Consider the following 15905-nt stretch of genomic DNA (forward strand, 5'->3'; position numbering starts at 1 on the left):
CACGCTCGTCTTGAGGTGTTCATGTGTCAAAGTAGAAATGCTTCCGGGAGCAACCATTAAATATTAGAGAAATGCTTTTAGCGTAGTTGTGATATAGAATCTAATTGTATGTCAGATATAAGAATTCCTTTTGATGTGTTGCAAAAGGGGCAAACATTTATTTTTTTAAAACAGCACTTTTCTATTGTTTTTTATTTTCCTGGATTACTATAATTTTTTTTTTTTACTCAGCATGGATTTGGGGGAAATTTTTGTGTAACTTTTAGTGACCATGTACCATGCAAGGAATGCTTTTCAATGGCATATATCCTTGATTTTCTCATGCGTTCCATTATGTCAGTGAATAAAAAACATAAGCGCATAGTGACTCGTACTTGAAAGAAAGTCATTTCATTCTTCCTTAAAATCGTCAAAAATGAAAACATGACCATTTGAACCAATTTCATGATTTCCTACAGCTTCACTTTGTGAAGTCACACTGAAAATGTGAATTTCAATGCGACTGTGACACCAGTTAACATTAAATAAGAAACAGACCTGGGATAAATCCAGGTGCACATTGCTGGGCCAGACCATAGAAAAAGAATAGGAGCCAAACATGATGTCATTACAAACAAATACAGTTAAATGTGTTTGGCTTCGCTGATGAGAAAAAGCAATCAGACTACAATTGCAAAGAATCAAACTTGAATGATGCAATATACTGTATATTCTTTCAGAATATTGAAGTATGTGAACATTTTGGAAACATGTTCTGACAATTGGCAGACTGACAGATCAATAACCATATCACAAATGTACCATGCCAAAAAATAGCTTTTTATCCAAGTACAATGACTTTTTTTTTTTTTTTTAATGACAGGCCCCTGCAGAAGACAAATCTCACTTCATTGGTGACAGCAACTCTGACCTCATGTAAAATGTCCCTAACCATATGCATCATGTTAGCCCAAAGGCTAATCACAATATTGAATCCAACTATTCCTTACAATGTGAGCAGCTTTATGTGCACAGGGCCCTTCAATCCATGTGATCAGCTCACTGGACAGTATATTTATTTGCAACGCGTGCACACGCTGCACAGCAAGTGCATGCACTCACGCTTCGCTACATGCCTGCGTGAGAATATGCGCCGAGCCTGCCTGTCTGCCCAGAGTATGTTGGCATGCATGCATGAATGCACCTGTGCGCGTGCCTGAATGCATCGCATGTCTCGGCCCATCCGAGAGTTTTCTGTATGGGCGAGCGTGAGGGTGCGCTCATATGTGTGCTTGTGTCCTTTGTGTGAGGTTCAGCCACTCACCTAACCCCAGCAGCGGGTGGTGCTCAACAAGTGCCCAACTGTTGTCGTCTACACAATGGCTTTTATAAACCAGGAGCTGGCAAAGGTCCCTGGCTGTCATGTCGGCTGGGATCTCCACAACTTTGCCCAGGCCGTCTTCAGTGGAGATCTTAACAATCTATGAGGAGGCACAGCAAAATAGCAAACGTCAGTTAGAATTGGAGAGAAATGTCATAGCTAAATGAGGAGGAGCAAAATTGCAACAACCATGGAAATGACACGCAAAATTGCAACAACCATGGAAATGACACGTTTTGTTATCATATCAAGTGCATATCTGATATGAGAAACAAGAGATAATCAAGATTAGAGAGAGTTTTCAGTTAATTTCCAATCATGTGAATGAGGATAGTGTTGTCGTGCTCAAGACCACATGACTTGAAACCAAGAGAAGACTGAGGCACGACCAGACCTTCAAAATGAGGTCTCGAGTCGAGGCCACAACACTAGTATTTATATTTATTACAGAGATGGACCGATTTTTGTCAGGGCTGATACAGATTGTCAAGGAGGCCGATAACAGATATTAGGAACCAATATTCACTTTCACTAAAAAGGGCAAATATTGGTATCAAAATGAAAAAATAAAATAAAAACACATTTTTTAAACTTTGTTGAAATTGTCTTTAAGCGTATGTTTATTGAAAAACATTTTGGATTTGCATATATATTTTTTTAATCTTAGACAACAGACATACAATATATATATTTTTAATTCAAACAAAAAGTTCAAGGAGCTCCCAGTAGGAGCTACAGTAAATTTCCCAAATTTCAAAATTAAATATTCATTATTCTCAATTTTCATTTCAAACAAAAACAGAAAGGTTCAGCAGCAGCTCTTATTAAGTCAACTAAAAATGCAAATAAATAGTTCCCTAAGTTAGCATTATTTTAAATTGCTTTATTATCGGCCGTGAGAGAAGGTATTCGTCAAAATGCTGGATATCGGCCCCAATTATCCCTGCTCAAGACCACATTATCTGAGACCAAGACTTGCCCGAGACTAAGACAAGACCAATGTTTTGGCAGTCAAGTCCAAGACACAACCAGCACCTTTAAAATGAGTATTACAATACTCATATATACAATAGTATTTATACAGTATTTTATTATAGCATTATACACTTGTGAGACATTTAATTAGGTAAAAAAAAAAATCCAGCTCATTTCTACACCACTTATCCTCATTAGGGTCGCGAGTGAGCTGGACTCTATCCCAGCTGACTTTGGCAAGAGGCAGATCCTGGACTGGTTGCCAGTTATCACGAGGCAGATGTAGACCAACAAACACTCACACTCACATCTAGGACAAGTTGGAGTGATCAATTAATGTAACCTACACATACAATTTTGGAATGTGGCTAGAATCAGCAGAACCTGGAGAAAACCAACGCGAGAATGGGGAGAACATGAAAAATGCATACGGGGGCACGAGAGTCGAGATGCAAACCAGAACATCTCAGAATACTGGAACTAATGAAATCTGATACAAGAGCTCTCGCAAAAAGTATGCAGAGGTAGTCATGGTAGGTTATTAATGATTGCTTATCACACGCAGGCATCCAGTAATAAGAAATAAGACTATATAGGCGCAAAATGAATCATTTGCATTGGACGGTGTTCCCTCCAACTGCCAGTTACAGGAAATGCAGCGGGGTGAGCAGTCCTGAATTAACCTCCAATAATTGCCCACAGGTTGGCTCAGCACAAGGAAACCATAAAGTCACAATCATCACACATTGAAAACTGGGGGAGCCTACTCAGCCTGTACAGGAATCCAGCCGCAAATCAGTCCGCACAGATAACACACAAGAACATTTTCCGGCAAAGACGAATAATAATGTTGCAGCGAGACACAGATGGCGAGTGGTCTTACCTCCACGGCCCGCAATAGGCAGCAGTCCGGTGAACACGAAGGCATTTTTGGAGGGGGCCTGTCTGTCCACTCATACACACATTGACACACGCGCACACTCGGACGGTAAGCCCAGCTGTCACCTTCTCTGGTCCAGAAAGAGAAAGGCATAAAATGCCGGCAAGTTGACAAGTCTGTCACATAGCAGGCACAATTCAATCTGTCGAAAGCCACCGGACCTGCCGAGCGCAACCGAAGAACTGTCAGTGAGCCGCACAGACGGCAGCGGGTAGAGTGTCGCGCTCGCTGTGCCGGCTGAGTCTGACAACTATCTTTCTTTACCTCTCCCTCCCTCCCTCCCTCTCCCTCTCTCTCACAAAAGGGTTACAGCCTCAGCCACCAGCTCCAAGGCGCAGTGAATCAAACCACACGCTCACCAACCAATCATAAGACACCAGCAGGCTGATGTAATCATTCCCACACAAACTCAGGCCGGAGCTGACGCGCGCGCACACACAAACACGCATAGTCATGCACAGACGTGAACTTTTTCAGATCTCTTCCTAGCTGCACTTTCTTTTCAGGACTTGAAGCGAGAAGGTTCATATGTCGGGCCATTAAGAAAAAGTTTGACATTTTCTTGCCACCTAAAGTTTTCAAGTGAGGGCTTGTTGGGGCTGTATGTTTTCTCGGCGTCTTTGCCTTCCTCTCGCTCTCTCGCTCTCTCGCCCTACCTCCATCCTTCCCTGTGGCTTAACTTTGAACTCCAGAGTCAGATCTCGCAGACTCGCGCTGCACTAACAAGTTCTCATTACAGGGCAAATTAAATGAAACAAACCTGGAGCAGCACTTGGGAACCCCAACCTTTGTCTTTACCCCTGGTGGCTCGCTTTGTGCAAAAATTCTTAGTCAAAAAAAAAAAAAAAGAACAAAAAGGAAAAAACGGGAACTTTTAATATATATTACGACGGCGAATTAAGGCCACATATAAATATATATATTTTTTAGAGGGAGAAAAAAACTTGCAAATTTGTCACTTTATAAAGTGGTAAATTCGTGACTTTATACACTCTAAAAAAAGTTGGGTCCAAAAAAACCCAACTATGGGTCAAAATTGGACCGATCTTCTAATTGGGTCAAATTGACCTATAAAGTGGATCGGTCCATTTTTGATCCATAAGTGGGTTACTTTTGACCCAACTGTTTTTAGAATGTAAAGTGGCAGATTTGCGTTGGAAAAAAACCTACGAGAAATACATGCAGCGTACCACTCAGATGTTTGTGCCAATACTTTTCGGTCGGGTTTTCAAATAACGAGATAGTAATGGCTTTAACTATATCATGTTAAGCATTTGCACTTTGAAGCGTTGGGTACTACCAGCGACAAAGACGCGTCACTTTGCGAGGGTACTACCAGCGACAAAGACGCGTCACTTTGCGAAGGTCCACACCCTGAAGATCAAGCATTTAAGTTAACTTGTTAAAACAAATATTTACTTTACACATTCTGGTATTTTTTTGTACAAGTATCTAAGTTGATGTGTCAAATCTGCTGCTCTCCGTCATTCACTTGCGTTTACCTAAAGTATGCTAGCTTTTGATTGGTTAGTGTTAGTCAGCTGATAGGGGTTGTCGCTCTAGCTGCCGTGTATGACAAGTAAAGTTTAAATTAAGAATGAATTCGTCTCCATCCTGTCTTTTTATTTTATAAACAATGTCTCAACCACCAACGAATACTCACATTAGACTATAGCTATGCTACGTGCATTTGTCATAGTTTTTTTTCGCGCAAATTTGCCACTTCACAAACTTGCAAATTTGCGACTTTTTTCTCTCACAAATTTGCCACTTTATAAAGTGGCAAATTTCTATGACCGCCACCCCCTTCCGCCAAACTCAGATATTTATTACAGCATGAGCTGTACAAAATCCTTGACACACCCCGTCTAGGCAAGGGGCAAACAGTCTTAACATATCAGCCTTGAAGAACTTGCATTGTGTGTGTGTGTGTGTGTGTGTGCACTTATGTGGGCGAGGTGTGCTCCTCGAGTCAGCACCGTTTCGCTAAAGGGAAGAGGAAGTGGCGTTAGCGTAGAGATCATTTACTGTATGAAGTGGAAACTGCAGCAAGGGAAGGTAGGAAAGGGGGACTCGTGAATTGGGGGAGGGGAGAGAAAGAGGGAACGAGTGCATGTCAGACAAGAGTGGAAGATAAAAGGTGGTGGACAGTCAGACTTTCTGATGACACAGTTAGAATGTGTAGCATACATGATGCTTCCTAAGGTTAACTACATATCTAGGCTGGCCAGCTATTTGTAAACACACACCCCCTCCCCCCCTCCACCGCTCCTTGCTCACGAACCGCCCTGATCTGCATCATTCTTACTGAGCCAGGGAGGGTAAGTCCCAAGTAGGCGGAAAGTACCATGTATGATGACATACTGGTTTCACTCAAACCCATTAACCTTTACATATCGAAACTGAATGGGTTGAAACAATTCTGCAACACGCACCGCCACTGAATTCTCTTGCCGTAATTGCTTTTAATATAGAAAGGCTCTTTCAAAGGGGAACTTTCAGACTGTCAACTAACTCAATGTGATCTGATTATGTACAAGATGTCTTGTCTAAACTCAATGTCAGCTCTCAGGTCAAAATAATGTACAGTACACAAGACCAAGATGGATTACGTCAATGATACAGAGCAAAACTTGCGCGACCAACTGTACCTCAAACAATCTTTAGCATCTTGCCTTGAAGAGTTTGAAGACCTTTTGGAATTTGTAATGGAGATTATGCTATAGCACAATACAAGTACAATGTAAAAAAATAAAATAAAAAATAAATAAATAAAGAGAGAGAGAAAAATATTTACTTGGGAAAAAAAAGAGGAAACTTTTTCACTCAAAAATACGAAATTAATTTTACAAGGATAGTCTTGAGTACATTTTAACCAGTTTATTACACCCCCCCCCCCCCCAAAAAACCCCAACAACAACAACAACAACAAAACTTCAGGTTGGGAGACAGACACTCTACCACCCGAGCCATTCCGATCCTGTTGTGTGTTAGTATATTGATGACTGCAGGCGGAATCCTTGTACCAAGACCAGTACACCAAGACCAGTCTGGTCTCATTTTAGACACACTAGCAATGCAGTATAGTGGCAAACAGCAAAAGTGGCATGGCTCAGGTGATAGAGTGGTCTGGGTTCCATCTAAAAATAACAGTGTTGATAAAGTTAAACAAATCGCTTCATGGACATGGGGAATACAATAATAACGCTTTCTGTATTTAAGGTGAAAAGAGACAGATTCAACGAAAAGGCTACTCTGTGCATTTTGTTCACCAGTAAATCCTAAACCTAAAGCCTTGAATTTGAGATTTTTTTTTATTTTTCAATAAACAAGTGTTCAGTGAATGCACATTGGAAACTGGAGGGGTTCAGTACCACCCAAGGCTAAGAATCACTGATCTACAACCCATTCCTCTGCATCGAATAAAACCGATAGAAATCATTGGGAATATATTGTCTTATCACATACTAAAGACAGCTAAGTCAGCTGAGCTGAACTGGCAACAGTGCAAAGATCAGAGGCTGCACCTTAACATGCCGCCAAATCACGAGTGGAATAATTGGAGTTGGATCGGATCCTACATTTGCTGATGAAGCATAATCTTCCAGTTTGGCAATGCCATCACACTGCATTATGTGTAAAAGAGTTGACAGAGCAGCACATATTAACTTCTTTCACACAGATTAGTGACTATTGTGGCACTGTTTGTCATGAGCATTTCGTAAGTTACCAAAAAAGATAAGACTCTTATTGCACGAGGATGAAAAGCAAGTGTGAAATTGTGAATATGCGCATATTTTGAGGTATTTTTCGAAGAAAATTTCATTTTTATGATTTACTTTTGTGCATTTCAAGTTGTCTCAGTACCGCCCTCTATTGACGAGCCACCACTCATGACTTCCCGTTTCACCTTCCCAACTGCATGCAACTTTAAGTAAGCTGTTGAGGTCTTAAAGTGGCACCTTTCCTAGCCTGGCTTATGTGAAATGACAATTTCATTTGATCCACTCAACTTTGTCAAGTTGTTCTTGGGAGAAGCAAACAAGGTAAGGCACGAGGAAGGAAAAGGCCTGATTAAACGGACTCGAATGAGAGACAGCAAGACTTTTAACTGTGCCCTCATTTGGATGAAGGAGCACAGCAGGGCAGGGCCTCTCAACCTTTTTGATGACTCAGGTCTGATAACTGCTGTGACGTAATCGCTCAGAGTGAGAGAGCGCTTCAACAAGCACCACACGCGCTCTCTTTCATGGGCACCCTAAAATGTGCACATTTATATACGCTGCTGTGCACTTAGTGTACATATATGGACGTCTGCCTGCACATTCATGCAACCATAATCCTTTTAGAGAAACACACAAAGACGGCAAGAGTGAAACTAGACAGGCGCGAAGGCACAAAGGAAAAGTAAACGGAACTGTATGAAAAGTAGCTTTGTGCAAACTTGAGGTATGTACACAAGCGTGTGTGTGCACGCCCAGCAGCTCACACGCATCCATCTCCGCGCTCCGACAACTGCCGGCTGTTCTATAAATAGTTGCGGTGGTATTGCGTACACATTACAAGTCATTACATCAGATAGGGGTTTCTGCTGAAGATTAAGACCTCTAAAAAGGCCATTAGCCATTAGACATAGACAGTACGGACATTAGGATCCATTACATGTGAGCAATATAAAGCTCTTGGAAAAAGGACAAGCACCAGGCAGTGAAATGTTTGTTATCAAGCGATGTCAAAAGGAAAGCCCACATCATGTTAACGAATTGTGTCTTTGTACCGTTGTTGTCTATTGCCTTCTCAGTTAATTTTACATGAAAAAGGGGACTTTTTTCTTATGAATACATGTGATCATCATTGTCTAAAAAGTTTGGTGGCAATCAGTCACGGTTTTCGTATATATCCTGCTCATTCATTAAACTCCTTTAAAGAATAAAAATGTGAAAATGCCAGCAATACTATACAATATTATATATATATTTGTTCCAATTTTAATTGCTTTGTTAAGGTACATATGATAAGCAAAGTAAGATGCGTATTAACTCATTCACTCCCAGCCATTTTCACTGAAGCAACCCCCTTTGCTCCTGGCTGTTTTTTGCAAGGCCCACAGAATATTGTGTTCTATTGCTATAAAAACATTTATTATTAGGATATAGCTAAGTTTCATCATTATTCACAAATCTGTTTAAAACACGGGCAAAAAGAGCTTGTTGCAACATGGCCTCTTATACTCTGCTGATACCTGCTGGCCATTTTTGTAATAACTATCATTGCTTCGACCGTTCTCTTCAGTTCAGAGGCTGCATCAAAGCATTCTGTATGCTCTAGTATATCATTAAAAACGTATTAATACGTTTTTGGGACAATGGTAATATTTAAAATTGAACGTATTAATATGTTTTTAAGAGCAAATGAGTTAATTTAGTGTGCATCCTGGTGAAATGAATCATTTCACAGTGTGTACTAGAAGAAGAAGATCTGTCGGCAGAGTTGTGCAATCAACATTTTGCCAGTCATTCGTCAGAAAAGTGGGTGTCCGTCAATGATAGGCTGACGGATAGTCCGTCCGTACGAACGGACTGAGAATTGAGGTTACATAATACCACTTTAAAACTTAAGATGCAGAGCACCACCAAAATAATAAGTGATAGATGTGTAATATTGCACGAAATAACTAATGAAAATGTTTTGATCTTTTTTTTTTAATTTGCCCTATAAATAAATAAATGGCCTAATCTGGGTGAGACGATAGATTGATGATGTTCCCTCCATTGGATGGCGGCAATGTGCATTACAACATAGTTATTAGCTGTCAAATAAAAGGATATAAAACAATAATTGTCATCTTTGGTGGATTGGATCCTTTGTAGCGATGAATACAAATAATCTTTGATCCACTAACGAGAGCCGAGCAGAGAATTGTATTTTATTTATTTATTTCTGCTTCCCTACTATACTTAAAGTAACCTTTTCCCCCACTTAAGTCCCAAGAATGAAACATTATGAATGTTGGCTTTTGTTTGGAGCCACTTCATGAATTGTCGACAAGTTTTACTTGTTCACATGCGCCCACTGAAAGTCCTAACTCTATTCAGGTCATCAGTCTTGGCAGGAGCCCAGACATCCCCTATGCGCCAACCGATGCCAAAATGTAGCAATAGTAGCTGCTTAGTCTTTGTCTTTTAAAGAAAACAAAAAGAGTCACAGCCTTTGATAAGCTGATTTGGCAGACACACGCCACTGCAGCTCCATATTTCCACTAACAAGTGGCTCGTATACAGACCATCTAACAGTAATGATGTGTGTGTGGTCTGGGCCGCCCACGGAAGTCGATGTCTCGATGATGAGATGGAGACACGAAAACCTGAATGGGCCTTAACAATTTGCTGTCCCCATTGACCGCTTGTGGTCAGCAGCAGTGGGGCCACTCATGAAGGAAACTTTGCTGAGTCATGAGAAAGCGACGAAAACATCTCTTGTCATCCAATTACTGCATCAAATTAAGACCCCACACAAAGTGGTCCATCTGGGTGGAACTGAGTAAAAGAAGGATTTTGCATTTAGAACAACATATGGTGATCACATGGTCAATAAGGAGGAAAGGGAAGAAGGGAACGAGGCAACGGTGTTTAGAAAATATGTAGGACATACCCAGACAGAGCCCAATAATTAGCTTGATATTGAGAGACCCTTTACCATTCTTAACTCATTCACTGCCATTGACGGCTATAGACGTCAAAAATTCATTTGAACTATTTCTATTAGTTTCTAAAAAAAAGTCCACTTTTGTTAACAAGAGTATGAAAACCTAGAATAATTTTTTTATTGTACATTTAGAACAGGTATACAATTTGTGATTAATCATGAGTTAACTATTAAAGTCATGCGATTAATTACAATTTAAAAAAATTAATCGTCTGACACCCCTAATTTTTAAATAATATTATTTTTTTATTAGGGGCATCAGGTGATTGACATTTTTAATTGTAATTAATCACATGACTTCACTAGTTAATCAAAAATGTTATATCTGTTCTAAACGTGCAATAATTTTTTTCTAGGTTTTCTTAACTCTTGTTAACAAAAGTGGAAAAAAAGGTGAAACTAATAGAAATAGTTCAAATTAATTTTTGACATCTATAGCCGTCAATGGCAGTGAATGAGTTAAAATTGTGTATCCCTACTCTTATTTCAAAACCAACAGTGGTGGCTATTACGGATAGTCAGTTGACACTCAAGTTATACTCTAAAAACCGTTGGGTCAAAAATAACCCAACTATGGGTAAAAAATGGACCGATCCTCTACTTGGGTCACTCTGACCCAACTTTGAGTCAAGAAATTGGTCTTTTAGTGTAAAACGACTCGAATATTTGTCAGATCCTTTATTTGGGTACAAAAAACTTTAGTCATTTTGTATTAAACAACCCATAAAGTTGGGTCAAATTGACCCATAAAGTGATCGGTCCATTTTTGATCCATAATTGGGTTACTTTTGACCCAACTTTCTGGGATGTTTTATTTTTTAAGTGTTTTTACTGACACTAGGGAAAATTCATGATCATCAGTGCATTACCAGTAATTGAACAAAACTTACTAAACAGAGCTTTTAACGGAAACATTCTGAACTTTTGTTTCCATGCAGGTGCTTTATTGTGTGGAATAATGCTGAGGAGTTGCCATTTTCACTCAATATCTCATTACTGAACCTGAACAGTCAGGTTATTTTGACCACAAACTAGATACAACTCAATCAACAGCACCTTTCCTGGTAAGAGGAAGCACGTAGTAAACATGATTATCAACAATCAAACAACCGCATTCTAAATGATCAATTATCAGTAATCAATTATGTCCATCCCTGGTGGATATGTGTGACAAGCACCCTCTGAAACTCAGAATAATGAATGCAATTAACAATGCAGGTAAGCACAAATCAATGCCTACGTTTGTTCAGATCTGTTCAAATGTCAGGTTAATGTGATTAGTAAAAAACAACAACAAGGTAATTAATATCAAAAAGTAAAAATCTCTAGAACACGTGGTAAGGTTGAACACCAAGAACACCATACCTATTGTGGCGCATGGTGTGTGTGTGAGTGTATCTATGCGTTGACAAAAATTCTTAAATTTAGTTTATATCTGGTGAGAAAAAAAGAGATCATATTTATGTAAATGTTTCTTATCGGGATCTAAATTCAAGATCCCGATTTGACACCAATGGAAAAATCAACATTGATAGGCTAGTAATAATAAATAATAATAATTGATTGTGCCTGTGGCTAAAAGTAGGTCAATGTTCTTCCAAGTGGAAGGAAAAAAATGACTGTAAACAGCATTACTTAATTAACAATTTGTTTAGAAAAGCTTTTTCCCCCACATACTTTAATTCAACCATTTCACAGCAATATCATTAGAAATCTGAGCTGTCCTACTTGAACAGAAAGAAAGGACAGGAGAAACACAGTCTCTATGACCTACATGAGTCCAACAGCTCAGCTTTGGCCAGATGAAATGCTATCAAGCTGCAACATATTGCTCTCTTTGTGTAACACACAGACAAGCCAAAAAAAAAAAAAAAACGAAAACAAAAAATAACTTTAATACGTAGACAACTGTATTCACACATGCACATGCATATAATAAAATGACTCATTTGTGTGGGCATTGTTTATCAAACAATATATGTGCCCTTTGAAAATCTTTTTTTCCCCTTCTGACTAAAGCAGATATTTTCAATGTACATGGAATACTATCGCAGAGTTCTTTCAGGGTTACAGATCAACTGATGGGGATTCATGAGATTTTGCCTGCCATCTGTTTTATAGGTGATTTCTAATCGCACATAAAAACACTCCTGCCTTTTGGGAAGTGGAGATGAACAGGTGTATTGTCCTCGGCACCTGCAAGGCGGCAGGCAACACACTAACTGAATAGCATGGTTAATCATTGAAAGAAAACCACAGATTTATTTTTTTTAAACACACGAATGCCCTCACATTAAACAGGCAATCCGCACCTGAATAAAAAGATGGTGTGAAAATTATGCAGAAAGATTTATATATATATATATATATATAATTAGCAACATACAGTAGTTGCAATTCTACATTGCTGATGCATAAAATTTTCAAAATATGTGTGAAGACTTGCTCATGTGAACGTGAGTGTTTATCTACAGTGGGGTGACCATATTTAAATACTTAATACGATACTTAGATGATACTCAGAGATACTATACAGTACATGATAACTATTTTAACATGGGTAGAAAAAAAACATACTGTTAACAATTTTTGCTCTCGACTTTTAAAAGTTTTTTTTTTAATGGAGCAATCCGGGATCAAACCTGCGCCTTCTGGTTTGGCAATGCAGAGCGTTACCAGTGAGCTAAAGTATTTGAACACTCAGGAAGTGAGGTTTTTAAAACGTTGACCTTTTTTTTTCTCCCCCAAAAATTACTTTCTTAATATAGAACAATAACACGCAAACACAAAACCCACCTTTCTTTTTTCCCCCCGATACACCCCTCGCGATCAATTTGGGAGTCTACCAAAAACACGGTGCACTCCACCTCTCATTTGTCCCGCAATGAAAAGTGGACATTTTCATGAATTTAGAAACCACACCCCGAATGCCTGGACAGTATGTAAGAAGTGGACATGTCCAGGCAAAAGAGGACATTTGCATATATGTGACCCACTGTTCAACAGCCTATTTTTATAGTGTATATATATTACATTCCCCATATACATTTGTACTTAAAATCAGTGAAATTGCATCATTGGATGAATGAGTGTCCGTTTATAGTTTTTTTTATCGTCTTGCACACTCACTCTAGCTGGACTTCATTTTTGACTCGACTTGACTCAGATGAACACTTTTTCAATAGCTCGGTGCACTTGCGGCCTTCTTCATGTGCAGCTCGTCGGTGGCAGACATTTGCTGCAGCTTAGCGGCTGAAGCAATGCTGACCTTTTTTTCTTCTTCTTCAAGAAGCGTATGAATTAATTTAGCATGTAACAGGATCATTTTAAGCCAATATGGTATTTTGTGTCAAACTATTTGCATAATTGGGATAATTCTGAAAGAGTTGCCAACAAAAGTTCTTTTAAGATTATCTTGATCCTTTTTTTATGAGAATGTCAAGCTAAGAGCACACTGAACTAAAACACCACATTCATTTCCATATAAACAGTGATCTTTATGCTTTAGCTGCGAATGTTGACATTCTACCAAGTGGCTTTGTTTAGTATCTGCGTTGACGTCTTATTGACTTAAAACAGCATCATTTGTCAGACCGATCACATCAGCCAAGCTAATAAATCACCAAAAGGGCCGCAGGTACGTGCGTGCGTGTAAGTTTCTGTGGCAGCGTGGCACGAACGGGTCGAGCTGGCAGGTTGAGGCATGTTTCCATTTAGCAGCAGCGGATAAATATGGCCATGACACATGAGACGTTCCAGACTCAACCACAACCTGCCTGGCTCTCGTCCAGCTAGCATTTGTTCAACGACAGCCAAACAATTTGTACTGAAAGCAGCAAACTCAATCATCTCTCTCACTCAGTAACTCAACGTATGTGTGTGTGTGTGTGTGTGTGTGTGTGTGTGTGTGTGTGTGTGGGTGTGTGTGTGTGTGTGTGTGTGTGTGCGTGTGCACACGTGAGAGAGAGTGAGTGAGTGAGAGAGAGCAGAGACGTATGCTGACAAAGGCTTTTACTGTACTGTCTGAATGCTCTATTTACCTCTGCAACAAAGAGCATCAGATAGCATGAACGTGTTAGAGAATGATACTGTTGTGTGTTCCTTGGCCTCTCAATATACAGTGTAAGGGGACAGACAGACAGGCAAGTACCATAAAATATGGATGCTTACATTCACAAACTAAAAAGAAAACATTCAAACTTAGTAAAGTGTATTATAGAAGATTGAAAAAAAATTATGGATTTGAGAGTCAAACTAACAATCATAGTAGTTTTTTATAGACTGCGCACTTTTCTTTAAACTGGCCCGACAGGTGGTAAAAAACTTACACTTACTTGTACTTTAGGAGGGGATAAAAGCTGTCACAGATACACATCTAGTTTATTTTACCATTGATTGCCACACAGATGTAAAAACAGTTTTAACACTGACATGTCAAAAACGTAATGACAATATTACAATATTGTGTTCTATGCAGCCCCACTAGTCTAAATATGGTATTGTGGTTAATATTACGTTAGTGGAATATGAGTTAAGCAGCAAAATACAGCGTTTTTTTATCCATTTTGCCACTTGTTGTCGACTGAAGATGACATCAATGTTCCTCAGGTTTCAGGTAACAACCAATCACAGCGCAGCTTTAGAAAACAGGTGAGCATTGCCTGAGCAACACTGATCGGTCGACAGCAAGTGGCAAAATGGCCGCCCCCTGAGATGCAAAAAAACGGCTGGATTTTGCTTCATAACTCATATTCCACAAATGTAAAATTAATTACATGTCATGTTTAGACTAATGATGTCACATATAACATTATTGTCAAGAAATGTTTAAGGTTGATTTCCACTTTAATTGCCACACAAATGTGAAAAGTTTTAGCACTGACATGTCAAATTTTTTTAAAGACAGTACAAAACCTTAAATGTGAGTACAAGTGTCAGTTCAGTGCATAGTTAGCAAACAAGTAGTGCAAGAAGCTAATGTTGACGTTCAAGTATAACTTCAGTGGACTTCAGTTTGTGAATCTTCTCGAATAACGCGTATGTTCACATTCAGTGATAAATAAGCAAACATATATAAAAGTGTAGAGTAGTGTGCGGTCATATATTTGGAGCGGGCTCATAGTTGATCTGTGTGCTCTGCAGTTTGCAAAGCACACATCCCTGCCTGTGAAAATTTACAAGGTGTTAAGTGTTTGTGTTTACAAGTTGTTGCCTGGCCCCACACAATAGTCCTACATTTTTCCACACAAGGGCTGAACGGTTTTATAGCAGGAATGGGCAAATTGGCCTTGATAATATCTCAACACCCCAGACCCACAAAAATCTAATTTATTAGTAATTTAATAGATTTTTTCCCTCTTCACTCATCGAAAAAGCAAATGATAATTATTAAATTAGTTTATTCTTCGACCAGCGCCGAACGATGAATAGTCATCGCCGGATGTCGGCCGTTGTCCCAGATCTGATGTCCTCATATAAGCTCTCCTTGAAGCACAAAAGCTCAGCTCGGGTACAAATTAGCATTTTGCGCCTCATTAAAATCCACCAAATAGCAAAACTGAGAATGATTTTTTTTTTCCTCGTAAATTGTCTTTTCTGTTCTTTGTTTTTAAATTTTGGACTTTGGATGTCAAGTTCATGAAATGACCTTGTGCTATATAATACAGCCGCCTTGCCTTACCTTCAACTGAATATTTTGTCACAAGCATCAACCACAACTCCACTTTCTACAGTATTAAGCTCAATGTGCCAATTTAGGCCTTGCATTTCATTATGAGTGAGTAAGTATTGTTGACGTCAGCTCAACTTTGTCTGGACACTCTACTTAACAGCACTCCAGATTAGCATACAAATTCAGACAGACAATTTTGTGCTTTAGATGAGGAAGCGATAGAAAAAAGGATCCAGGCTGAGGAAAAAAAATTG

General features: G+C 39.2%; 1 protein-coding gene across 6 annotated transcripts in view; it reads right to left on the reverse strand.

Annotated features, from left to right (window-relative positions):
• Nucleotides 1–15905, reverse strand: part of grb10b (growth factor receptor-bound protein 10b) — a 70804-nt gene that overhangs the window by 16776 nt on the left and 38123 nt on the right. For all 6 annotated transcript variants that reach the window (XM_086078719.1, XM_086078716.1, XM_086078717.1 and 3 more), the window contains exon 6: nucleotides 1304–1460. In XM_086078719.1, the coding sequence (XP_085934845.1) occupies nucleotides 1304–1460 (157 nt within the window). The remainder of the gene's footprint in view (nucleotides 1–1303; nucleotides 1461–15905) is intronic.

This window comes from Leptonotus elevatus, chromosome 6 (assembly GCF_054856555.1).
Source record: "Leptonotus elevatus isolate MCC_2025b chromosome 6, RoL_Lele_1.0, whole genome shotgun sequence".
Classification (NCBI taxonomy): domain Eukaryota; kingdom Metazoa; phylum Chordata; class Actinopteri; order Syngnathiformes; family Syngnathidae; genus Leptonotus; species Leptonotus elevatus.